Here is a 25,694-nt window from a genome sequence, read left to right as displayed (position 1 = left end):
GGCTACATGAGGCTCAGCAGCTGCCCATGATCCCCAACTAAAACAGCACCAAAGTGCAGCAGCTGAATAACATAAAGGACTGATTCCATAGGTGGCCATTCTAACAGCCTGTACCAATCACACCTATATTCATGCACAAATAAACACTCTACAGACAACTTTCTCAACTTCCTTTCACCAAGGAAAGTAGTTGGGACTCTATGTTATGCTATTGGCTGATTTAAGTTCAGAAGGGGCATATCGGATGGAAAGATGCGTTGTTTAAGTTGGGCTGGAAGGGATGACAACCTTGCGAGCTCAGACTGTTGGTTTCAGAAAAGCATAGATGAAGTCCCTGAAGTTGTCTGAGGAGGGGGTCAACTGAGGGATCTGCTCTGATGATCTTGAATCCAAATTTCTTACCTCAATACTGAAATAGCCCCGGTCAACGTAGTCTCCAAGAAAGAGGTATCGTGTTGTGGCTGGAGACCCTCCTACTTCAAACAGCTTCATCAGGTCAAAGAACTGCCCATGGATGTCCCCACACACTGAGGAACCATAAGAACAAGAGCATGTAAAAAATGTCTTTAACAATATGTATGTCAAATACCTCAAATAATAACATCTATAGCACCTAATTTGATTTATATTAATTTAAGAATAACTTCACTTCACTTCACTTTATTATAGAGTCTTGTAGAATTAGCCCAATAAACTACTACTTGTTTAAGTAGTAGTTTGTCAGGAGTTGTGTAAAGAAGAATTGAACATGACAAGAAAACATTGAGACATTTATGAGACATGGTACACGTACACAATTTAAAGTACAGAACAGGCAGAATCATCCAAATTGCCCTTAAGGGTTAACAGTTGCCACAAAAACCCACTAAGGAAGCACAAGCATAGGCACATGTACGCTTATGCTGAAGTGCTAACAGCATGTAATTACACAACATCTTTACTATGAATTGTGAGATGGAGTTTGCATGGTATACTCAAATAGAATGTGTAAGGCTCATTAAAAAGCCTGTGTGTGTGTGCACTGCTACAGCATAAGTTAGCTAACAGTAGGGCTGTGCTGCTTCTCAGCTCATGATAATTTACTCTCAGAGAGAAAGGAGGGGGAGAGAGAGAGAGAGAGAGAGAGAGAGAGGGGAAGCAGAGCAGGAGGGAGGGAAGGAGTGAGAGAGGGACCGGGAGAGAGTTGCAAACTGTTGTTGCCATGGTGACATGAATTTGATGAGAATAAATAATGAAATAAATGAAGAGTTTTCATTTCTCTCGCCCTCGCTCAGCGTTGGCATGGAGATGTTGCTTGGGCGTTTGCCCCTGAGGCCACTGAGCCAGTTGTGTGTGTTCTGGTGAGTGTGTGTGTGTGTGTGTGTGTGTGTGTGTGTGTGTTGACGGGCTATCATATCCTACATAAAGGGGTCTGGACATAAATTAATTAATAAAATAATTCATTATTCAATTCAGTCTAACTAACTAACTAACTAACAGTTGAACCATATTTTGAGAACCCAACACTCTAACCTGTTCAGCATTAGTTTATCCAGGTTTTGTAAAAATTGATTGCTAACCTTATTGAATGTTATTGGATATTTAACTTGGCCTAACTAACTATATTGTACTGCTTTGTTGACACTGTATAAATTGTGTCTGTGTGGGTGAGTAAATGCAGCATAAATAAAATATGCTAACGTGTGGATGGGAGATTGTATATGTGATCTCTGTGTTATGGGAAACCATTTGGCTGCAGAGGTCCCCAGCTATCTATTACTGCTAACTAACACAGTCAGGAGGAGACGGCCAACTGCTAAGAATAGAACAGAGTAGAGTAGAATGGAGCTGAATGGAACAAAATTGAAAGTAAGCCAGCATTTTTGCACTCAAGGTGGGGTTTTCTGTACTAAAGAAGCTGGGCACCGTGGAAAGGTGAGAAAAAGAATAAAAAGTGAATGAATAAAATGTGTAGAAAAGATGGACAGAGGAATGTCTACAAACCACCCCCCACCAGTACCACCACCACACACATCACAACCCCCCCCCCAAACCTCATATATCAGCAACACTATGTTCCTCGCCCACACAGACCATTGTTATTTTGACACAGGGACACACAGCGAGACACAGACAGGAAAAAAAAAGAGACAGAGAAATAGAAAGTAAAATATTAAAGGCGAGCGGAATTGCACAAACAGCCATCAACCCAAACATCCACCCACATGCAGATTCAGACAGGCAACTCACACCAAGCTCATCAGTGCTTCTAGCACAACACCATGTGACACCATGTGAATGTTATGCTTAATAAATTTAACTTGTTAGCCTCCTTTTTGGTTTTCACACTGGGAGATCTGCCCCCTGATGCTCTTCATAGTCTTTAGGGTGCAAATCAATCAATCTACTCATCCATCAATTAGCCCACAACCGTCTGGAGGCTTCGGTGCTCCCTGTCAAATTAATAGCCTCCCTGTCAGCTGCAGACGCAAGGACACTTCCCAGTGCTCTGCAACTGGACATACAAGACACAGCACTGATGGCTAAGTGTAAAATGACCTCTCATTATCCATGGCAGCTGAAGTCTGCAGGGGCACCAGAAAATATGTGAAATATGACTCCAGTCCAGAAGAGGGCCCTAGTGAAAACAATGATTTTCACCCAGGAAGAGCCGTAAAAGGCATGTTTTTTGGAAGGCAAGGTGTTTGCCTGTATATAGGTTTGGCCCAGGTCTGCCCCTATGTTTAAGTGTGCTGTTTTTACCTTTTGGTTTTCATCTGACACAATTTGTTTTGTCCATCATTTGCATAATTAAACACACTCGTCATGGGAAATGCACCTCCCGCTTCTCCCTGACACTACACAATGACAATTCTATACTACAGGTGATTGTTAAAGAAAGTTCAACTTTTCAAGTGTGAATCAAGCGGCAGCCAATAAAACCTATTTTTGTGAATTTACCTGCAAAAACTTAGGGCAATCGAGTCACATTTTGCTAAGTACCTAAGCAAACGGCAGCCAAACAATTGGGTTTATGGTGGGGTAAAGCTGAAAAGGTTTCCATTTACATTTACATTTGCGGCATTTATCAGACACTCTTATACAGAGCACCTTACAATCAGTAGTTACAGGGACAGTCCCCCTGGAGACATTCAGTGATCAGTGTCTTGCTCAGGGACACAATGGTAGTAAGTGGGGTGTGAGCCTTGGTTACTGCTCCTGTGTTGCCTTTGCAGCAGATATGCCAAGTGTTCACTCTACGAATACATATGAGTGTACAATAAACTATGGCATTAAATAATTTTAACAAATGACATATTTATTTCATTAGGTGAAGCCTCATGATTGTGAGGTTGTTCAGTGTTGTTCAACACTGTATTAAAATAAACTGGAAACATTATTACACATCTACTTTCAATGTTCTGAAGCAACACATTGGAAACAGTGCCATGGCAAGGGCTTACTATAGTCTAGTAAACAGGTAAAATCTTAGCTCTGAAACCTTTAAAAAATGTAAATTAAAATTAATTTTAAAAAATATATAACTGTTATATATATATATATATATATATATATATATATATATATATATATATATATATATATATATATATATATATATATATATATATATATATATATGTGTGTGTGTGTGTGTGTGTGTGTGTGTGTGTGTGTGTGTATACACACACACACAGTTACCAGTATAAGGATATATATAAGGATATGTGTGGTGGCAGTGGCCACTGAGGTGCCACTGAGCAAAGCACCGTCCCCACACACTGCTCCCCGGGCGCCTGTCATGGCTGCCCACTGCTCACTCAGGGTGATGGGTTAAATGCAGAGGACAAATTTCACTGTGTGCACCGTGTTGCTATCACAACTTCCAGAGAGGCAAAACTGAAAATGGGAAGATGGCTAGTAATTATGTATCTTGATGCTGCCACATTGAGCATAACTTTAATATTGACTACCATAGAATACCATAGATAATAAAATGACTTAAGGCTGAATGATCAGATCTTCTGACAGATCTTCACAAAGTCCTTAACAAGCTTGTCACTGGTCTATGTTGATTGTGAATGCCAAATTTTAATGAGCAAAAACATCACTCTTTTCACTGAACCGGCAATGAAAAAGTGTCGCAATTCAGCCTGATGATCCTGTTAACTTCACAGTTCCTACCACAGTGTGTGTCTGTGCTGGCCTGTCTTACTCACCTCAGCCTCTTCTGTCTGTCTCGCGAGACCCAATCATGCTTAACCCCCACTTTTCCTCCGGCCCTGATCTGGTTATGTAACCCTGTCTGCTTTTGGGCTTCCCATGGCCACTTGACTTAATGAGAGAGGAGAACAGAAATGACTCTGCACATGAATGAATGAATAAATTCGCGCCGTCATCTCCCAGCCAGAGATCGAGGTGCGCCTTTTATTCTTTTTATACACGCGTGTGTGTGTGTGTGTGTGTGTGTTTGAGTTGTGAGCTTGTCTTTTGATTAACAATAGTGGTACATGATGGCCGAACAGTCCCGCGGTGGCAGTAGAAAATGGAAGCAGACACGATCTTTGTTTCCCCTTTTATGGTGCATCACAAAAGAAGGAGACCTATTCACAACGACAGCGCCTTGGCATACGTCTCCAGCTCCTTGGCCTCTTGCATATTTGATATAGTGTTGACATTTATAGTAAACAACAGGCACGCATAAACTTCACTCACCCTCATTTCGGCTAATCTGAGCAAATAATTATGGGTCGGGGCAATGCAGACCCGAGAAAACATGCCCACGCCCAGACATACTGTTTAAGATGGATATATTCTGTTTAAGGCACAGCGTTGAGACGAGGATGTAAATAAAGCGGGGTCGGTCCAGCTCTCAGGAGCGGCTCTTTGTTAGCAGGGTATTGGGTAACTCTCACATCTTGCCCACCACAGATGTAACACTCCCACCAGGAGAGCTGGGAGCGGGCAAAAAGCTATGCTCGTGCTCAGAGGTAGGGATGACTCAGATGTGTAGGTGTGTGTTCTGTAGGATACTTGCTGCTAACACTCGAATGCTGCGTTTGCACAGGCCTGATCTCAGGCCAGCAGTGTTCTTTTGATCATCCTGATGGACCTGGGGTCTACGTTTAAAAAAATTACCCCTAGACTGCTGGCAAAAGCAAGCTGATGGATCCAACAGAATTTCTTGGTTTTGGTGGCTATGGAGGTCGTGACAAAGATTGGATAGTTACAAATAAATATCATTTTAAAGTAATTACAAATAAGAGGAATGGCATAAAATCAGCAAGCATAACTTTATAATATTGTAATAATAGCATAGAGAATCAATTACAGATAGTTTTGCAAACAATATTAATATCAGAGGGTTGATTGCTAAATGTTAAAAGCTAAATGTTTTTTGCTATATAGATCAAATAAATAAGGCCAAGCATTGTTGTAATTCTTGGGCATTGTTGGGAATGATCTGATTTGTTTTTATAGAACAGTTGAGAACCTAGCTTCATAAATGGTTAATTTGGCCTATTTAGCATGTAGTTGCTTTGTGGTTACTAATGTACATTTAATGTAACAACAGCCCCAGCTACACAGATATTAGAAGCAGAACTTACTGCTGATATCAAAAAGTTGTAGTTCTGTGTGGTGAGTGGATAAAGAAGATTAATGGCAATGTTATCAATGAAAAAAGGTTATAGGCACAACTTGAGAAATGTAGGTTCTAGTATATCCTACAATATTGGTCATTACCGATCAACCTGTTGTTTTTTTAAACAACATTTAAATTCAATGTGTCATAAACCACTCCCTACTCATTTGCACCTTCATACTGGTATATATCTCATTTTGTAGCATGATCCCTTTTGGAGGACACACACATTTTTGGTAAATGAGACAATCTAATGGTGCTTCCTTTTGACACTGAACTCCAAGAATCTTTCTGAACTGAAGCTTAGGATTTGTAATTTAATGATAATGATGAATTTATTGATGGATGAAAACTGTATAAATCACGAGACAGTTTTATTTCTACCAGACTAATCCTACAAACTGCCCATTGTGTGTAGGAGTAGCAGCTTCCGCTGGAAACCCTGGGTTAGCCAGAGTTGTGGCAGTTGTTACTTCCTGAACAAAATGAAGGTTAAGTTCCACATTTAAAATGGAAGCCATTTGTAAAAATTGCTCCTAGATAGATTACTGCCACAAAAAAAAAATGGCAACGTGGACCATATGAGGAAGAGCTGTGTGTTCCTGCCAGAGTGATTATGTGATGTGAAAAAGTCTTCTGAGAACGTCAGAATTGTAAGAACGCCTCGTACGAGAAAGATGACACTTCAAAGCGACATCTACCTGCCCCGGGAAAGTGCTCAGAGAAAGTTCCAGAGAAGTGCTGGGCCTGTCTTATTTGCTTTTTCATCTACAGCTTTTTCAACTCCAGTCAGGTGCTTTAGAGTTTATTTTTGTATTCCAGGTCATGAAGGAGTACTCTCTCGCTGTCAGTCTCGCTTTCTCTGCACTCCTGTTCCCTGCGAAACACATGCCGATTGTGTTTTGGGGGTGATAGCCATCCCCCACACACAGACAGAAATTCACTCCAAAGCCACTCACTTCGTTAACATGCACACTGCTGTTGTACGTGGATTCCGGAAAGGTCTTCCTGCCTTTTAAGGTTAAGGAATTCTCCCCCACTGACCCAAATCATTCACAAATGGACTATATAATTCAGAATAGAAATAAATACCAAAACAATTACAGGAAGACACATTCGGTTCCCTCACCTGTGACCGGTGCTTCGATGTCCAGCATGGTCTTCTCCTGGCGCAGGATGGCAGCCCCCTCATTGATGATGCGCAGCGCCACCGATTCCTCCACCCTGCCCTCCTTGGTGAGGTGGGCTTTCAGCAGGTCCACCCTGGGCTTCCCCTCGCAGTCAAACACCTCCTTCATAGTAAGGCGGTGACTCAGGGGAAAGGGCACGGCTGGGAAAAATACACAAGCATCTGATATCAACCGTCAGCTCTCCGGCCAGCTCTCAGCTAATCAATAATTATAAATAGTAATATAGTAATTAGTTATATTTGGATCAAATTAAACAAGCAATAAAGAAATTCATAAAATTCATAGTAATGAAGGACAGAGAAGCATACAGTGTCTCGTGTGATGACAGACTACGAGCCACGCATGTGTGACGGTACCAACTTATGCCTGATATTGCAATCATTACATGTGCACTTGTCCATGCCAACCCACTAAACTGACAGCGCATTGTACTCTTGGCCAAATGAATGGCTGGACATGAAAAAAATGCCAAACAACGAAAAATAATGTGTCTAATTATTTTTTTTAGATGCTGTTTTTAGGATACTTTTTTTTTAAAGCTAAATGAAATTACAATGTAAACATCACATGCGCTGAACTCCAATATGCTTTTTTTGGTCATACCATGGCTTTTTACTTTGCTTAGGTTTGCATTAATAATGACAATATATCTGCTATACTGACCATGAGAGTAATACTAGAATTGTTTTTCCAACCACATTCAGTGAGGCAGCTGGCCAAAGTTGTTGAGCCAATTAGAATGAAGCATTTGCAAAACTTGGGTAATGACAATGGCCTACATTATTTTACTCACCACCAAAGGTTAATACTTGCAACAAAGGACTCTACATGCAATAATTCACCATAAATTGCAACCACACTGGTCATGCGGGTAAACATTTATATTACTTTTTACTCTGCTACTCTAAGCAGCTTTTCTGTTGGTAGCAGCTGAATTATGAATGGCAGTGTACATCACCAATAGGAACACTCTATAAACTATCTGAAGGTGAAAAGGATGGAATGTAGTGGTCTGACATAACAGTTCAAAACATCCTTGAATAATGAATCAATCGTGAGCATATCACTTATTTATCATTGCGAAATTAACAATTCATCTCCTTTGAAAACAACCTCTGCCATGTACAAAACTTACATAATAAGCCCATAACAATGTGTCCTAGTGTCTTTTTTCTATCATTACAGCTCAGCCTTTTCCATGTTTGGTTAAGCGTGTTAGTTCTTTATGTATTATGCATGTATTATACAGAGAGTAATGTCTGAAGCCAAATGAGACAATAACTGGCCCTCGCACAGTGACTCAGTTTTAAATATGCACAGTAATAATGTGGAACTTGGCTTCAACAAAACACAGTCCTCATGAATTATTCATGTCCATGTGCCAGAGCACTTTAGCCCTAAAATGCAATTAGGGCGCATATTCATCGATCTTTTAAAATGATAAGCACAGAATAAAATTGTGTGTTGAACATTACCTGTGTGGTTTGGAGACAGAAACACACTTCCTCCCATCTACCTTCCAACTCAGCCCAACATAATAGGTCAAATTATTTTTTTGTGTTCATGAAAAGTATCTTGAAGTGAGCGAGGAGCCAGGAGAGAGGCAGAGAGGAGACGATGTGGTGTACAGTAGACCAGCAGAAAGGGTCTCAATGTGATCAACACAAGGCTAAATAATTCATGTCTGTCTTCGGGGGGAAAAGGGAGAAATCTAATGTTCCTGCTGTTGCTGCTGCTGGGGTAATGAGAGCATACCAGGCATGGGGGATTGAACTGGGGTAAAGATGCCAATCAGGCCGTACATGACAATTCCTTTTCATTTGTGGATAGGCTAGTAATATGTTAAATTAAACCATTCAATTTAGAAATGTGCTTGTTTTTCAATAAAATGGTTAGAAATAATGAACCCATATTTCCTGATGCACCAGATGCTCAGTTGGCCACTTTAATTCCTTCTTTAATCGGTGAAACAGTTCTCAGCTCCACTAGATTATTACAAAAGGTGTTTCTAATAATCTATAAAAGTGACATATTTGCATTTGCACAGCATTCCAATGGAACTCATATATGCTGATATTCCATTCATAACAGTCACAGGTGGGAATCTAGACTTTGTTTACTGTCTGTTTATAAGATCATTTGTAGGATTATATAAGATTTACAACTGTGTGGTGCATGTCAAAGGAAGATTGTGTTTTGTGCAGTATTATCAAGTGTTGTTTTATCATTAGCTTTCTCGGGTGGTCAATCAGTGATAGTTTTAGGTTCCGCCTGAGTTGTGAATTAGCGGGCAGGGCTTAGTGATTTAAAGTGAAAGTCATTCCCGGTAAGCAGAATCCAAACCTTGTACCGTTTACTTAATCTTTCACTTTCACCTTCTCCCTTTTAACAAACTGCCACCATGCGTCTGAAACCTATCTCAGTAACACTACAGCTACACCTGCTGCTCTCTCTTCTGGCTATATTTTCTCCCACAATTCTAGGAAAACCAGGAGAGGTGGTGGTACTTACTACTGGCTCTGACGCATCTCAAAATATCTTCCTTTGAGTTCCATACAGTCTCAGTTTCTTCTACAGTGAACATCCTTCTCATCGTCATATATTGCCCACTGGGGTCAGTTAGAAGCTTTATTGATGAATTGGACACTGCCCAGCAATCTTTCCATAGACGCCCCTTTAAGTCTCTTAGGTGACTTCAACCTTTTACTAGACAAACTCCAATCGTCTAGCCTTCTTCCCTATTCTAAACTCTTTCTCCTGGGCCATCAGCAGCAACTCTTCTACAAACAAAGGAGGGAATATCCTGGACCTGGTCTTCAGTCGTCCCTCTCCACCTACGGACCTTTCTTCCACTCCACTTTAAATCTCTAACCACAACTTTATGTCCATCACCCTATTGGATCCAAGACTGACCAACATCCATCATTCAACCTTCACTCACCTTTATCTGCATCTTTCTGCACTCTTTCACATCTTTCAACCTCTCATTCATTCTTCTTACCACTACAATCAAACCAAATGGACTTCTCCCCTCTGCTCCCTGGCTATCTGAGACGTTGCGCAGCAGTTGAAGGGAACTAAGTGGAGAGGAAATCCCAGCATTATCAGAATCTTCTATGCAACTTCTCCACTAACCTCACCTCTGCTAAGTCTATTTTCTACAAAGCAAAATGGAAAGCTCTGCCCACAACCCTCAAAAACTCCACAACACATTCTCATCACTATTGAACCCTCCACCTCCCCCTGCTTTGTCTTCCATAACTGCAGAAGATTTTGCCTCCAAACAATCCTCCAAACAATCTCTCCTGACCTTATACCCATCATTTCTCATGTCATAAATGGTTGAATTACATCTGGTCATGTACCATCTGGCATTAAAACAGTCAGGATTCTTCCAATTCTAAAGAAAGCCACTGCTGAACCAGCAAACATCAACAACTACCAACCAGTGTCTCTTCTCTCATTCCTTTCTCAAATCCTTAAAAGCTGTGTCTACACTCAGCTTTCACTTCAACTGTCTCACAACAACCTCCTAGATCCCAACCAGCCCGGTTTCAGAACAGGTCACTCTACTGAGATGCCCCTTCTGGCTCTTTCTGAGAAGCTACATGCAGCCAGATCAGCAAAACTCTCATCTGTCCTTATTCTCCTTGACCTCTCTGCAGCATTTGATAGCGTTTACCACAAGACTCTCCTGCCTATCCTGGTTTGCCTCCTACCTTGATGAGCGGTCTCACAAAGTGACTTGGAAAGGATCCACATCTGCTTCACACAGACTCTCAGGGCTCAGTACTCAGTACTTCCCTCAAGGCTCAGTACTCGGTCCTCTCCTTTTCTCCCTCTACACAAGATCACATGGTGAGGTCATTTCCTCACATGGTTTATCCGACCATTGCTATGCACAACTCATCTTCCTCCCTCAGATGTACATGCTGCTTCCAAAATCTCTGCAACTAACATTTCATCTTGGATGGCAGCCCATCAAAATACTGATGCAGTCCTACAAAGGCAAAGCCTACAAAGTTTCACCATCCTACCTCAGAGCTGTTATTATACATCTCACTGCACCTTGCACTCTCTGTACCTCCAGTACTGCTCGCCTGGCCCCTCCACCGAAAGACACTCTAGACTCTTCTCTGTCAACAGTGTGCATCAGTACCACCCATCTCAGGAAACTTTAGCATATGCTTCCACTTAAAATCAACACTTTAAATCCTGCACTACCATTCCTAGAAAATGAACAAATTTATTCTAGATAAACACAGAACACTTTTACACTTAAGGCCCTCGGGTGCTACAGCTCCGTTAAATGGCAGGACAGAGCGAGGATGTAAATGCGGGCTGCGCAAGCTGGTACACGAGCCTCCAGTCATTCCTGTGCATGGCAGGAGGGAGAGTGAGAACGACTCCGGGCAAATGTGTGCGAATGGGAGACAGTGACACCATTTCTGTGGCTCGTTTGACGCCTTTGTGACTCAGTGTGAGAGCCCATGGACAGACGTCAGAGAACAGCCTCCCTAAGCAGCACACACACACAATCACCAAAACAGTAAAAAAAAAAAAAAACCTAGAGCTATGACACTTAGTAGTCCTACAATTGATTTTTAACTACAGATGAACCAAACATAATGAATAAAGAAAAAAAGACAGAAAGCATTCATCTTAATGAAAGCCAGAATGGAGATTTTAGGGAGAGCAAGATCTTACATGGCTCAAATCACACTTATGTGAGTGTGGCGGGGTAAGATGGGAGACAGCAGCTCTGCTTCCCCTGGCTGCCTGGGCTCATGAACTGTGCAGCATGTTGCCCGGCAACAGCATCTGAGTACTGGAGTTCAGCCAGTGCGGGCGTAGTAGTGTACTGTGATTGGGGAGGAACACATTCACACACTCTACAGCAGTCATGAAGCCTCCTTTAACCCCACCCCCTCCTCTTGCTAATATTCACACAGGCCTGCAGGTAAAGTTTTACATTTACTCCAGTGGACAGAAGTGACCAAACAGTCCGAGCATGCACCTGCTCATCTTGCGAAAGCATACAAGACATTAAGATGGGGGATAGTTGCCCACTGCTCACTCAGGCTGATGGGTTAAATGCAGACGACAAATTTCACTGTGTGCACAGTGTGTTGTGCTGCTGTGTATCACATGTGACAATCACAATACACTTTAATTTACACTTCAATTGGTCCGAGCATGCACCTGCTCATCTTGCGAAAGCATACAAGACATTAATATGTCACATTCACTAGCAAATCAGAATTCTTTGCTCTGGTTGTGGGCGTGGTCCTGAGAGGTGATGTCCTGGGCATGTGTCATTTGGCAGGAGGGGGGTTAAATTGTACAGAATGAAAAAGTATGGCACAACAGAGCTGTCTCCATTATAAAAATTTGGCTTCTATTTGTTAATTTCTGTAAATCCTGAAAACTTCATATTACACCAGTGAATGCTCCCTACACTCTATGTCTTATGCAGCACTGCAAAAACAGGGCCCTGTGAATTAGTTGTGCTATATAACCATTGTGGTCTGATACTAGGGTCCAATTTACATTATTCAGAACATTCCAACAGTGAACCTTATTTAGAATGTTACACAAGCAAAATATTATAACAGCACTGACATGATGATGTGAATATCATGGCTTTAATTTCTTATGATATGTTATGACCACGACACAATGCCAGCTTTAGCTGAGAACCACATGACCTCAGGCCTCGCTATCTCTGAATCCTCTGAAGTGCACTTGACCCAATGACCCCTGTACATCTGCCCGCATCTGTCAACACTCCAGACCTGGAGGTCCTGAATCCTTCCCCATGATCCTTGGGGAGGCCTGTCATCCTGCCATGCCAGGGTCTTCAGTAATACATTGGTTCCCTGTATCTGGATGGGGGGTGTTCGAGAATTTTACCCCCCCACACTGGTTTCATAGGTTCAGAAGCTGGGCTGACTTGGTGGTAGCTTTTCATGATGGCTGTCAGAAATTTGATAAGGGAGTAGGGTGTTTCTGAGTAGACAGCAGCAGAAGAGACTGTACTGAGCTGAAAATCCACACTGGAGATCATTTCCATACTGCCACCGCCGCAAACCCTGAGCAGACAGTTAGTGAAGAGTAATGAATGGAAATTGTTTCCATATCTGCATTAGTCAGTCACTAGATCCACTACAAGCAAAAGTCTATTCTGGCCTTATTTTGAAACTAATGTTCACTATATACAGTACTGCACCGTGAATTACACAGATGTGCATGTCCGGTCTGCTCAACTGCACTCCCTTAAGCTAAATGCTAAGCATGACTTAATTAATGATTCATGTCAATGGTGGCGTCCAACAACTGGCCCTCTAGTGGCTCACGTTTGACTAAAAAACATAAAGAAATCGTTTTTTCAACTGAAGCTGCTTATTGTACAATGCTGGTGTTCTGAAAAAAAATTGCCAATTTATGGAATAATCAGCTGTTTACGGAACTACTATCATATCGGTCCCAGTAGTAATAGATCCCATAAACGACTGATTATTCTATAAAAATGGCAGTGTAACATCCTCTATTGTTCAAACCCATCCAAGGCTGAAGCTGACGTGGAGTCAGCCTTCACCCTCTTCATCCTCTCCCCAACCTCTCAGCTTACGTATTTTCACAAGACCACGCAGTGGATGGATGCTGTAGACTCATAGCTGAAATAACACATCTTTATAAGATCATAATAGTCTTTAAGAAGAACAAAAATGTATTTGTCACCCTCAGAAATCAAGATCAAAGCCCACATAAGACACAAACCTTCAATTTATGTTTATTTGCCAGTAAACAGTCAATTATATTTTTAGTGGCTGGCTTGTAACCAATGAAAGCCAGTTTTCCAATTAATGGATTGGTTGCTTGGCAACCATGCTTTACCATATATTTACACTGAGCAAAGAAGAATACAATAAATAAAAAGAGGCAGGTGCTTTTTATATGTACCTTTTATATGTAGCTATTTTTTTAAAAGCAGCTACATAGTTGCCAAGGTATTATGACATTTTATTAACCCCATTCCTACTTTTGGAGACTTTTGTCTCTCTCACTATTCCAGTTAAAGTGTCCTTTGTTGTCATCACCTGACATAACATGTTACATCCTGTGTAGAATAAAGCACCCAAAAATGAATCGGTGACCTGTGACAGTCACAGATACCACCTAATTCCGTTCTGTGGCAGAAGTAATGTGTTATCATGCTGCCATGTTCCAGTGTGCAGACCTAATTCTAGCCAGCTCTGTGGATGAAAGGTTACAGAAACAATAAAAAGAAAGAATCGATGGAGCCGTTACATAATTCCAGCACATAAAGGCGCTGAACATTACACAGAATGGGCTTCATCTCCAGGCTGGGTTGCCTGCACAGATGAAATGGAGACAGTAGACACATTGACAGAACATTATAAATAACTGAGAAAACTACGTTGCATAACCACCCCTTCAGTGTTGAACACATTACCCCAGGCTAGATACATTTACGGCATTTATCAGACGTCCTTATCCAGAGCGACTTACAATCAGTAGTTACAGGGACAGTCCCCCTGGAGCAACTTAGGGTTAAGTGTCTTGCTCAGGGACACAGTGGTAGTAAGTGGGATTTGAACCTGGGTCTTCTGGTTCATAGGCGAGTGTGTTACCCACTAGGCTACTACCACCCTAGATCAACGGCATGGACTAGGAGAAGCAGCTACTGAGGGGGCAAAATATTGGTTTGTTACTAATGGGTTTCTTTTTTTTCGCTGTGCGAGATATTTGAAGCTGGTGGTTTTTCTTTTTTTTTTTTTTGCCTCAGTCGTTAAGACTGCACTGCAAACATTAAGCTAAATGAGCCTGGAAATTAAAATGAGTATCAAGTGTTCATGTGTTTATGCATCTTTTTTTGCTTGTGTGCACATGCAAATTGAGACTTCCACTAACAGTTAACATTCATGTGGACATCGATGCAGACATGCACACGCACATGTTCAGTTGCACTCCACTCCTTCAGCCTCTGTGTGTACTTGTGTGTACGTGAAACGTACGAATGTACGCGCAGTCTTTAAGAACCTTACCGTCCTCTTGCATGCTAGGAGCCCATGTGGCATTTTGTAACCATGGGACCAGCCCGGGCATGAAAAACCAACATAGAGAAGCCATTCGACTCACTGATCTTTATTTTTGGGGGGGAAATGCTTGCCGCTATGGGGGGCAGTGACATTTGGTGCACGTGGAGTCTCAGTCCATCTCCGCAATCAGAGGGAGTTTTTATCAGTGGGTGGCGGTCCATGTACTGACTGGCTGCATCTTCAACTCTGTCACTGGAATATCAGTCTGTTCTTTATATAGCTTCACGTTCACGTGTTATTTGTGTTAGTTCGCGCATCCCCTTTATGCTCCACCTGCTGTCCCCCCACTGAGGCGAAGTGTGAATTTCATCTACAGCTCCTCTGTCAGTTCTTTGAATGGCAGACAGCCTATCCAACAACCTCCCGTCTTAATTTACTTGTGTGTGTGTGTGTGTGTGTGTGTGTGTGTGCAGAGCCAGTCATGTTGTGTGTAGGTAGTGTGTGTGTTGAGAGCTGTCATGCGCGTGTGCAATGTGCGAGTGTGTTCTCATGCATGCCTGGTGATTGCGCTCTTTCACCCCGTCCCCTTTGTCTCCTCTCATCTGTCTATCCTTACTTCTCCATTCCCATTTTGCTAACTCATCCCGCAGTAACATCTCTAACCCTCCCATTTCGTTCGTCCACCCCCTCCCCTCGTTCTCCTTCCTCGTGTTTTTGTATCTCGCCCATTCTGGCTCTGTTCTCCTCTCATGCTCCAGCTTTCCGATCTCTCTCTCTTTCCCTCCCCTCCTGTCCCCCCTCTTCGCTCCATCTCATCACTAGACCTCAGGGAAGTTTCATTATGTAAGAGGACCGTGTGCAGTATAACACTGCTGCAAACCAACGCTTAAATAATTCACCCACACTGCTAAATAAAGACAGTTAGAACACATCATGCATGTAGACAGACCCTCACCCCAACATCACTGGAACATGGCCCTCGCTTTGCCTGTTCAAATCGGGGGAGCTCCAAGGCCTGCATGCCCTGCACCTATGTGCATGGTGCAGGCCTAAGCACAGTCGGATCATCTCATCAGGATGTGCCACTTTCCTATCCTGAAGGGCCAATCTCGTGGACAATTATTCTACTTTTGTCCTGACAATACCTCTGGAGCCACAGCGCTTTCCACCAAGCCCCACTAGAACTAACACAGATAATGTCCTAGAATCGCACTTCGTTAAGTAGGCCACTCCAAGCCCCGTCCACTGGGATTCACGTGCGCTAATGGGCCAAGTGGTGTTCGCCAGATACATGCAGTGCTCCCTGGGCTAGTCACAGCGCACAGAAGACCACCAGCACGAAGAGCTTGGACCATTGAAGGCTGCTGACTGTGGCTACCTCCCCCGAAATCCCACTGTCCCACAAAAATGCTGATATTGAGACAGTCATGTATATCAATTCAAGTAAGTTTCAATGCTGGTTGGCCAGCAATAATAATAATAAAAACTGCAGGAGCGTTTACAGGCACCCGCGTTCCCTTCGACTCGCATCCGCTGCTGCTGTCGCCAACGCACGGGGATTTTGAAGATGTTATTTATTGATGTATTTTGTTCATGATAAAGTTATTAAATTATACATGAGCAAAGAGCTGTCAGATGCTCCCCGTTTGGCAGAAAAGAAAGTAGTGGTTCTCTTGCACTTCTACTGAAATGGCAACTACAAAGTCAGATCCAAAAGTGTGAGTGTATACACACACACACACACACACACACACACATATACATATATATGTAAAGTGTGCCCACTGGGATGAAAGAGGTTTCCCTCTGAAATCACAATTTTAGCAAGACAGCTTGAAAGATGTATCTGTCTTCATTAAATATGAATAATTTTAGTAATGAATAGCTATAGCCTGCCCGCTCTGACGGTACATTTGCCGTCTCTAATGTATCTGTGAATTAGCAGCACATACGGGCCGCGAGAATATGACAGACGAATTAGCAGGTTCTAACAGCATCTTCTGCTGGACTTTCATGTTTATTTCATTAGCTGCGCTCAGAGGAGAGAATCGACTTTGAAATCCCATCAGGCAGGTAGGGATGTGTAACAAATTAGAAGTTCACTTACAGTTAGCGGCCCCATAACAATGTGTGCAGTTCACATGGTATACACTGCATACAAGTTTAAACTAAAAGTGGTATTTATGCACTTATAATCTGCATTTTCTTTAATACTGTGATCTGTGATCTAAATCGGCAAATTAAACGTGTATGAACAGCGCATTGGGCAACATGTCAATATGGATTCTCACCCAAAATGCATGGTGTCATTTGTGGAACGGAATTCTTTCAATCATGGGGCACTATCTTGGCAAATACCCCCAAAATATCGATGTTTAAATGAGCGCAGAGACAGATCATTGGACGCTTGTGCACTATTCTTGCAGAAAAAGACGTGGCGCCCTCTTCGTCAATTCCGCCTTCTGCTCATAAACAGCACTACACAGCAGCCGCGTGCTGCAACTAACCAGTTCAACCAGTTTTTGGTGTGACAAGGCTGCCTTGTTGCAGTGTGTGGGTAGTCTGGATCGCAGCAGATGCTCTGTGCACACCCGGCCATTATGTTTTGTATTGTGCCGACAGGCCTGCACGGGCCGAACGGAGGCAGGATCCTGCGTGCTTGGATACCTATAGACACCATATATATGCAACCCACTACTACCCCTTGTACGCATAACAATTATTGAATATTGCATATATATGTGTATGCATTATACATATATTTCTACTCTGCAGGTGTTATGCTTGTGCCATTCATGACATGCAGCTGACCTGAGGAAGGCAACATCACAGAACATCTCTTCTTCTCTGGCTCTGTGTGTATGTATGCGCGTGTCCACTTCGACTGATAATATCAAGCGCGATATGTGGTACCACAAACTGGTGATCCCCCCTCTCCCTCTCCCCACCACCGAATGCATGTATATGATGTGGGCATTTATCACAGCGCCAACCAAATCCTGCTGCATCACCGCCTCAGCCGCAACGACCAGCTCCACGGCAACCCATCTCAGCATCCTCCTCCAGATCCCCGTCCAATTCATAACGCCGACCCCACCCCCATGCTGTACGATCGGCATCACCCTTCTCTTTTCACTGTTTACCAACACGACGCTAGAATCTATACATCTGTGTCCACCGATCTGCACCTCCACATATCTGTGTGAATATACGTATATATATATATATATAAAATATATTAAAAAAGGAAATAAAAACGTGCAGTTATTGCGTCGCATTTTTTATGGTGTAAAAAAGAAAGAAAAGAAGAGAAGAGATCCGTTTCACAAAAGAAAAGGTAGATGAAGCTACACCTACATTTGACTACCCGGTCGGCGGCGTTCAAGACCATGTCAGCGTTAGACATCTTCATGGGCAGTTGCGCTGTCGCGGCGGCCGTCTGAGTTCCTCGCTCCGTGCAGGGGGGGTCGCTTTATTCTCGGCGTGTGTTCGCGGGTCCGAGACGCGGTTGGCGCAGTGGCATCACTCGGACGCGCCTCTCCGTTTCTCGCCTGGTGAGGGTGGATGCTGCCGCTGCCGCTGCTGCTGATGATGCTGATGCTGGAACTGCGCTGTCGTGAGGGGGAGGATGGCGGGAGGGGGCGGTGAAGAAAGACGGAGAGCCAGGGAGGGAGGGAGGGAGGGCCGAGAGAACTTAGCTCGGGAGATCCTTGCTGCGCGTTGCACCACCCCGACATGGCGAAAGGGGGAACTCCCACGCATCCGTTTCAAGGGGCTGCCTGATGCTGCCATCAGGTGGAGGCACGGGGCTTTCCCGGCAACGCGGGCGCCATGTTTTGCAATTCCGTGCATCCCTCCAACGCGCTGGGGGGTTGCTGAGCAGAGCACGGATTGTTCTAGAATCAAGGAAGGAAATAAACGCCCGCATAGTGCGTGCAGCATGCTGGTCTCCGGGAGAGAAACCGGGATTAAATGCTCACTAATGCGACACTGGTCAAATCGACCATACAGGCCAAAACCACTGAACAAAACAGTGGAAGATTTCATATTCATATCCAGACAGTGCTGAAAATAAACAAAATAGTGTCCTGCAGTGTGAGTCGGAAAGGTTTAGTTTTTTTTTTTTTATCAGAGTATTAAGCATTTGGCTGAAACCCCCCAAGCGATTCTCACTTCCAGACATAATGAGCTGCAGTGGAAGTGATTACGTGGCCTACAAGAAAGACCATTGCATGGCCGCGCCTGTTCACATCTGCAGTCTTTCTCGTGTCATTACTTGTCTTTTTATGTGCAATGAAACTGCTTGTTATTATATATCATTGCTGACGGGTGACCACGTGTTAAATGAAACAGTGTGTGAGTGTGTGTTTTTGGGGGTGGGGTAAAGGTTTGGTTGAAGAGTAGACCATTGAAATGATTAAATACCAACATTTGCACCATCTTCATTCATATATTAGGCTGAAAAAAAGGGGTATATCATGGTATATTGTGATACTGTACTGTAGTTCACTGAAAATGTAAAAACAGAGCTGATATACAAGATGCCGCATACGATCTGTGTGGATCATGTTACATTCATATTTCAGCCAAAACAACATAAATCAGAACTAAATTTATATACAAAAATATCGATATTATAACAATATCACCAAAATCACATTATAAAGGTTGTTAAAATTTGCTCGCAACATGTCAGGACTTACTAGACTCCAAAGATCATAGATATTCTTCAGGGGATAAGCTTAGAAAGGAAATTTCACATTTATTACATTTATTAAATTCAGTAAACCTCAGTTAAAAAGCAAACAATAGTAATACTGGATACTGCCATCAGAACCAACACACATTCATTTTTATATACGATTTCCTCTGCTTTTTAAGTCATTAGAATTATTTTAATAATTATTTAATTACGCAATACTTTCCTCATTTACAGTTTACCTAATATTTATGTCTCACGAAGTATAAAAAGCAACTACTGTAACTACTGCCATGTTAAAAACGGTAATAACACACAGAAAATACAGAAATAAACAAATAAATAAATAAATAAATAAATAGTCCCCGATTGGACGCTCGACTTACGTATCCCTCCGCTCGTTTTCACAATTTCTTTCCTCATCAGTTGTATTTATACAGCTGTTTGGTTTAAATATACATTTATTCGAAAACACCTTCTGTTGTTTAATATCTCCACACGATTGTTAAACTGAAGGCAAATTGCATTTGTTACATATGAGGAAACTGAGATGCAGTCAGACATCTTGGCTCAGGCAGTTATGGCCCGGTTTTGATTGGCCAATGCGTGAGAGCCGTAATGGCGGCCTGTGCAGCCGCAGCGTCCTGCGTAATGCGCGCCTGTGCGCTGGCGGATGTGGCTCCGAGCGGAAGGGCGCATTACAGCGCCATTAAGAAGTAATGCGGTAGCCGCAGCTGTAGGAGGAAGGACCCAGGTCACATCGGCACCTTTCAGTTTCACTGCGAAATCCAGCGATCGCCCGGCGTCTCAGCTGCGAGGAATTGAATTGTTCTCGCATTTAATTAGGTCTGTTCGGGGGATTTGATTGAAAAGAAAGGGCATTGCGTCGCCACAGCGAGAGAATAAAGCCCCGCTTTAGAGTGACAGCGGCACAAGCACAACAATGGCTCTGAAAAGAATCCACAAGGTAAGCTCTCGCGTTAGCATTCTGGCTAACGTTAGCCTCATTAGGCCTTCCCTGCTCAAAGCATCGATGCCAAGAGCTTTCATCGTACGACCCCGGTTCCGTGCGCCTTTAGATGGTCCGGGCGAAAGTGTTAAGAAGCCGAATCGCGCTTTTCCCGGCCAGCTGGGACTGCCCGTCGCCGGCCCGATCCGTTAGCTAGCCGGTTAGCAAGTGAATGACAGTAGCGGGCTAGCTGCGCTACACCGACCACAGCCCGCGGGCCCACAGGTAGTTAGCCAATATCCCCCCGGTTTTTCGAAACACCCTTTTTTAAAAGTAAATCCGTGTTTTCGGAGTCGTTTCTTCGTCGACGAAGTGAAGGTCTACGCGGAATCGTCTTCGAGAGAAAAGGGAGAGCTTATCTCCATTTCCTGTTTGCTCTCGCCAATGTTCGCTCGTTTCCTTGTTTTCGTTAACAGCTAGCCTAGCCTTGTGCTTTTTAATCACCTGCTTTTTACTGCCGCCCGGCTCGTCTTTTCGGCCGGAAAAACGGGGGTCGTGTCTGGGGAGGATTCGGTTGTACAATTCTGCCGCTCGGGCAGGTTTTATTTAGTTTTTTTTTTTTTTTAATCGTCGCGATTCGGGGTCGCTCTCGACTCGCCACATGCCTTCACATTCGTTTTCCACCTGCGTAGCTAGCGACCTAGCACGCTAGCTGCGGCGGCTGCGACGGGGATTAAGCGCTGGAAATGGAGACCACGCACTCGTTTATTCCGGAGCCAACGGGCGAACCGGTTTAAGATCGTTTGCGGAGTTGGGGGGCTCGCAGGTCCGGTTGAATCACTTTTTTGGGGGGTTGGGGGGACATTGTGGAGTTCCGTGGCTGTCGGGCCTCTTCACGTCACAGACCGGGCACCTTCATTTTCATGTCGGTTTTATGTTTGTGTGCTTCTGCCCCGCACCTCCTCATATCAACGTCGGTTTACGTTCCTTCATGCTACGCTGGTACTTATCTGTGACCGTCAGCCTGAGCGCTCCATCCGTGTATATGTTGTGAAGTCGAGAACGGGAAATCGCGTGTAAAATTTAAATGAGTCACGTTCCGAGTTAGACTGACACGCATTTTACTGTAAGGAAGTTCACAGTTCCCGGCCTTCAGTTTTAATGGCTTATAAAACCCTCACATAACTCTTCTTACTGCACTTCCATTTATGACCGTACTGAATAATACACATTTAATTATTGCGGCGCCCGTGTAAAGTGTGTGGCCTTTGTGGCCGACATCCTGTACATGCATACAGTAAAATGCACATTTTTATTTGTTCTAAAATAAGCGAGCCGGTAGGATCTTCCCTCGGCTGCGCCCTTGAGTATGTGATGGATGCCGCTGCGGTGTAAGTCAGCAGTTGTCACCGGCTGGGTCTTTGCCAGTGTCTGCATCCCAAATTTCCCATCTCTCATTAGATGGTGTGCATTTATATTATTTTTAGGATAAAGAGCTCTAGTTGGTGCCGTCTGGTTGAAAGCTGCTTGATCCAGACTGTCTTTGACGCCTTTTTTTTTTTTTTTTTGGGGTGTGTGTGTGCAGGAACTGAACGATTTGGCGCGGGACCCTCCGGCGCAGTGCTCGGCAGGACCCGTAGGAGACGACAGTAAGTAGTAGAATTCTTCGTGATTTTTCTTACTGTTTGTTTCGAGTTTGAGGTCGGCGGGAGCGGTTTGCGGAGAGGAGGACTGAAGTGGGGGCTGAGGGGGGGTTAGTTCTGCCCCGGTTTGGCTCACTGTGTGTTTAGCTTGTTGCTCAACTTGAGCTGCAGAAACTGTATACCACAGCAAAGTCTCTTCTGTACTGGCTGTTTACCGTAAATTCGCCTTTAAAATTCTAATCTGCGTCAATGTTTTGATGTTGAAACCCTTACTATGTCTTCTGCATTGATGGTTAGTTCTGAAAATGGGGACTTTTTTGCATTTTTGAATGTCAGAAGCTTGTAGAAGGTGAAGCGAGTGTCAAGTGTACTCCCCTGATTGTTCCCATGACAAAGCCGATATCATTGCATGTACATGTTTAAACGAGCACTTGAGGACTCGAAATAAGCTGGAAAATATTTCCGCAGCTGTAACATTACGGGAAGTCCACAGCCAACATGATTTGCATGCTTCTGCTTTCATGGAAAAGCTGATTCCTTATTCTTTAATCTCTCAAGTATTACTTGGCCTGATGTCAATATGGGTGACCAGTGCGTATTTTGTTTGTCCCACACTAATCCACAGAACCGCGTTTTCTGAAATCACATTCAAACATGCCGGCAGACTGACTTCACAATCTCCCAGCAGTTAGTGTTAGTGGTTCCGATTTTCGACTGATTGCTCGCCCCTTTTCCCCTCTCTTAGTGTTCCACTGGCAGGCAACAATAATGGGACCAGTAAGTATTCTCCATTTTATTTTCTCCCGCTTAGCTCTACTACTGCACTTTAGGGCAGAGTTTCAAATCATGATCGCTGAGGTTTGTTATATTTGTGGCAGAATTCAGCTCTGTTGGTTGGTGGTAACTATAACTAGCAGTGCTCCCTGTGACCTTCACTTGGACCACCTTATATTCCGCTTCACTCTTTGCACTTGGTGCTTTTAGTTTCGTTCTCTGCTCCACGTTTGCATGACATGGGTTCTGTCTGGAACGTTATGTAAGTTATGTAACACACTCAGAGGTGTTGGAGCTGGGGGTGTTATACATATCGTGTGTCCATCCTACGTCATGTAGTTTCTTATTTTGAGGCTGGGTTAGTAATTATTTTATTCTTTGACAGAATGACAGTCCATACCAGGGTGGAGTTTTCTTCTTGACAATTCACTTCCCTACCGATTACCCCTTCAAACCGCCAAAGGTGAGCTTTTCCTGCGTTTCCATGTCACAATCACAACTTTCAGGTTTATAATGTAATCTTATTCATTTCTCCCACGTAAACCTCAGCACACTGGAAACAGCCAGACTTCCTGGAACGGCCATGGGCTTTGACCACTTTTACATTCAAAGACTGTTAACACGTTTCTAGTTCACTATTCGAAAAACACATTATTTCCACATTCCTATCAAACACCATGTGCAGGATTGATGGGGAATAAAGCCACACAAACTTAATTCCTTTTTAAATCGATGTGCTCCATTATTCCTTGCAATGCATTGGGGAATTTCTCTGGTACATGCCTAGAATGTCCATTCAAATGCGTGCAGTAACCTTGCTTCATTCCTGACGTGTGTAAGAAGCTATTACTAATGAGGAAGCAATGCATCGCTAGATTATTGTGGCCATAGAGTTAAACGTAGTTACATTTTATTTTAGTTTTGAAGTTAAAATCTAGTTTGATTTTAATTAAACGTTTCCCCCATAACCTCTTAAATAGTTTTTCCCTGTTATTATGAAATGAAAAGTTTGGTAAATGTTTTCAGTGACCAGAAGTTTGCTTCTTGGCAGTTTTGCTAGGTATGGTCAGAATATTGGTTTGGTTATGTTTCATGTAAACTGTCATGCACACCGGTTACCGTAACAATGAGACTTGCTACGACAGACCGCAGTAAGGCTGTCTTGTATTTTTCTCAGTCCTTCTGTAGCTTGACCTCGTTTAGCCCTGGTTGTTTAATGGCCTAATGGTGGTGAATTTCTGGCAGGCTGTAGCCCATGAGGGGGTTTGCAGACCCAGAATTGTGACTCCTGCTGTAATTTTTGCTGGGATTGTTACCTTACTAAGGAACTTTGACTCATGGGAATTGCATTGTTATTGTGAACTGAATTTTTATTTATTTTTAGTTTAATTGGTAGTTGTCAGTCATTTCTAACTAGTTGTGCCATTACGATGACTCAGTGGTGCATAAACAGTAACCCGCGTCATGCTGGTGGGGATAGTAATGTGGAACATCAGGTCCTTCAAGTTGCAATGCAGCGTGACGTCCTGCACTGAAAGCTTACCGAATCGGGAGTTGAGGGTAAATACAGGGCATTGATGGCGCCCGAAGCAGTAAATGGACCTATTCCAAACTGAATGTGGCGCTTTCCTGCGCTCAATTTCAGTTCGTGGCTGACATCACGCTGTCTCAAATGTCTTTGTCTCTAATCTAGATTCATGTCCACTTTTCCCCACCAATGTTCCTCCAGTCATCTGCTCTCTTTGTAGCCCTTAAATAGAAATGTTTTTGATCTTGGTTTTTGAGGTCAGTCATTCTGTTCTCAACAGAAAAAGGTGTTTCGCACGCGTGGTTTGTGGTGTAATGTAGGCCCGTGCATTTGAAAGGGTTCTTGCACAACCTGGCAAGACGTTGTGGTGCATTTGTCTTATTAATGGTGTTAAATTAACTGTGTAATGATTATTTGACTGTATTTACATTTTTTTACTTAAACAAAGCATTTGTGTGTGTGTGTGTGTGTGTTTTTTTTTTTATATTTTACATATCTGCCTCTGTTTGGAAGGGCTAATTCAGCTTTTCATCTGTAGTCTCCTAAAAATAAGATTTCCTGAATATTAGTACAACTGTAACGTCTCTTTACACCTCATTTATGTTTAATCACTTGGAATGCCGTGTGTCATTTTTAATGAATCCTCCATTGGTCTAACATCCTTTGGAACAAATAGTTTTCATGCCTACATCACACACAGAAATGTCAGTATAGCCAGCAGCAACATTTTTAGCAGAATTTTTTCACTGTCTATTTGTTAATTGCCATCGCATCATTTGTTTAGCGTTGAATGAATGTCCCTTCCTTCTGTCATGAACATTTCATTTTTATTTATTTATTTTTTTAACTCTTTCAGGTTGCATTCACCACAAGAATCTACCACCCAAACATTAACAGCAATGGCAGCATCTGTTTGGATATTTTAAGGTCACAGTGGTCCCCAGCACTCACTATCTCTAAAGGTGAGTGTCCTGCCATGTCACGTTAAAATAGATCAGAAGTTAAGTCGCTTATTTATTTTATTTGTTTTTTTTTTGCTTATGACTTACTCAGTGTGTTTTGTGGGTTTCTTTTTTTCTGCTTCCACCTTTCCCTTTTTAGTTCTCCTGTCCATTTGCTCGCTGCTATGTGACCCAAACCCTGATGATCCCCTAGTGCCTGAGATTGCACGAATCTACAAGACAGATCGGGAAAAGTAGGTGGCTCTTCACTGACTTTTTTATTT

General features: G+C 43.0%; 2 protein-coding genes across 4 annotated transcripts in view; one reads left to right on the top strand and one right to left on the bottom strand.

The window, feature by feature from the left end:
- ppp3ca (protein phosphatase 3, catalytic subunit, alpha isozyme) overlaps nt 1–18,557 on the bottom strand; it is a 32,126-nt gene extending 13,569 nt beyond the window's left edge. Inside the window, exons 1-3 of one of the 3 annotated variants that reach the window (XM_028983806.1) lie at nt 18,234–18,557; nt 6,753–6,953; nt 403–527 (exon numbers count right to left, since the gene is read on the bottom strand). In XM_028983806.1, coding sequence (XP_028839639.1) covers nt 403–527; nt 6,753–6,953; nt 18,234–18,288 — 381 coding nt within the window. In that variant the 5' untranslated portion in view covers nt 18,289–18,557. The remainder of the gene's footprint in view (nt 1–402; nt 528–6,752; nt 6,954–18,233) is intronic. The other 2 variants (XM_028983808.1, XM_028983807.1) reach the window with 2 other exon arrangements.
- A 1,699-nt stretch (nt 18,558–20,256) lies between these two features.
- The window catches only part of LOC114792435 (ubiquitin-conjugating enzyme E2 D2), a 5,647-nt gene continuing 209 nt past the window's right edge, over nt 20,257–25,694 (top strand). The window contains exons 1-6 of the mRNA XM_028983531.1: nt 20,257–20,542; nt 22,110–22,173; nt 22,913–22,944; nt 23,327–23,404; nt 25,326–25,431; nt 25,571–25,664. Of these exons, the coding sequence (XP_028839364.1) occupies nt 20,519–20,542; nt 22,110–22,173; nt 22,913–22,944; nt 23,327–23,404; nt 25,326–25,431; nt 25,571–25,664 (398 nt within the window). The 5' untranslated portion in view covers nt 20,257–20,518. The remainder of the gene's footprint in view (nt 20,543–22,109; nt 22,174–22,912; nt 22,945–23,326; nt 23,405–25,325; nt 25,432–25,570; nt 25,665–25,694) is intronic.

Source organism: Denticeps clupeoides, chromosome 6 (assembly GCF_900700375.1).
Source record: "Denticeps clupeoides chromosome 6, fDenClu1.1, whole genome shotgun sequence".
NCBI lineage: Eukaryota > Metazoa > Chordata > Actinopteri > Clupeiformes > Denticipitidae > Denticeps > Denticeps clupeoides.
Note: the sequence above shows the minus strand (reverse complement) of the source record. Positions and strands in the feature narration are given on the sequence as shown.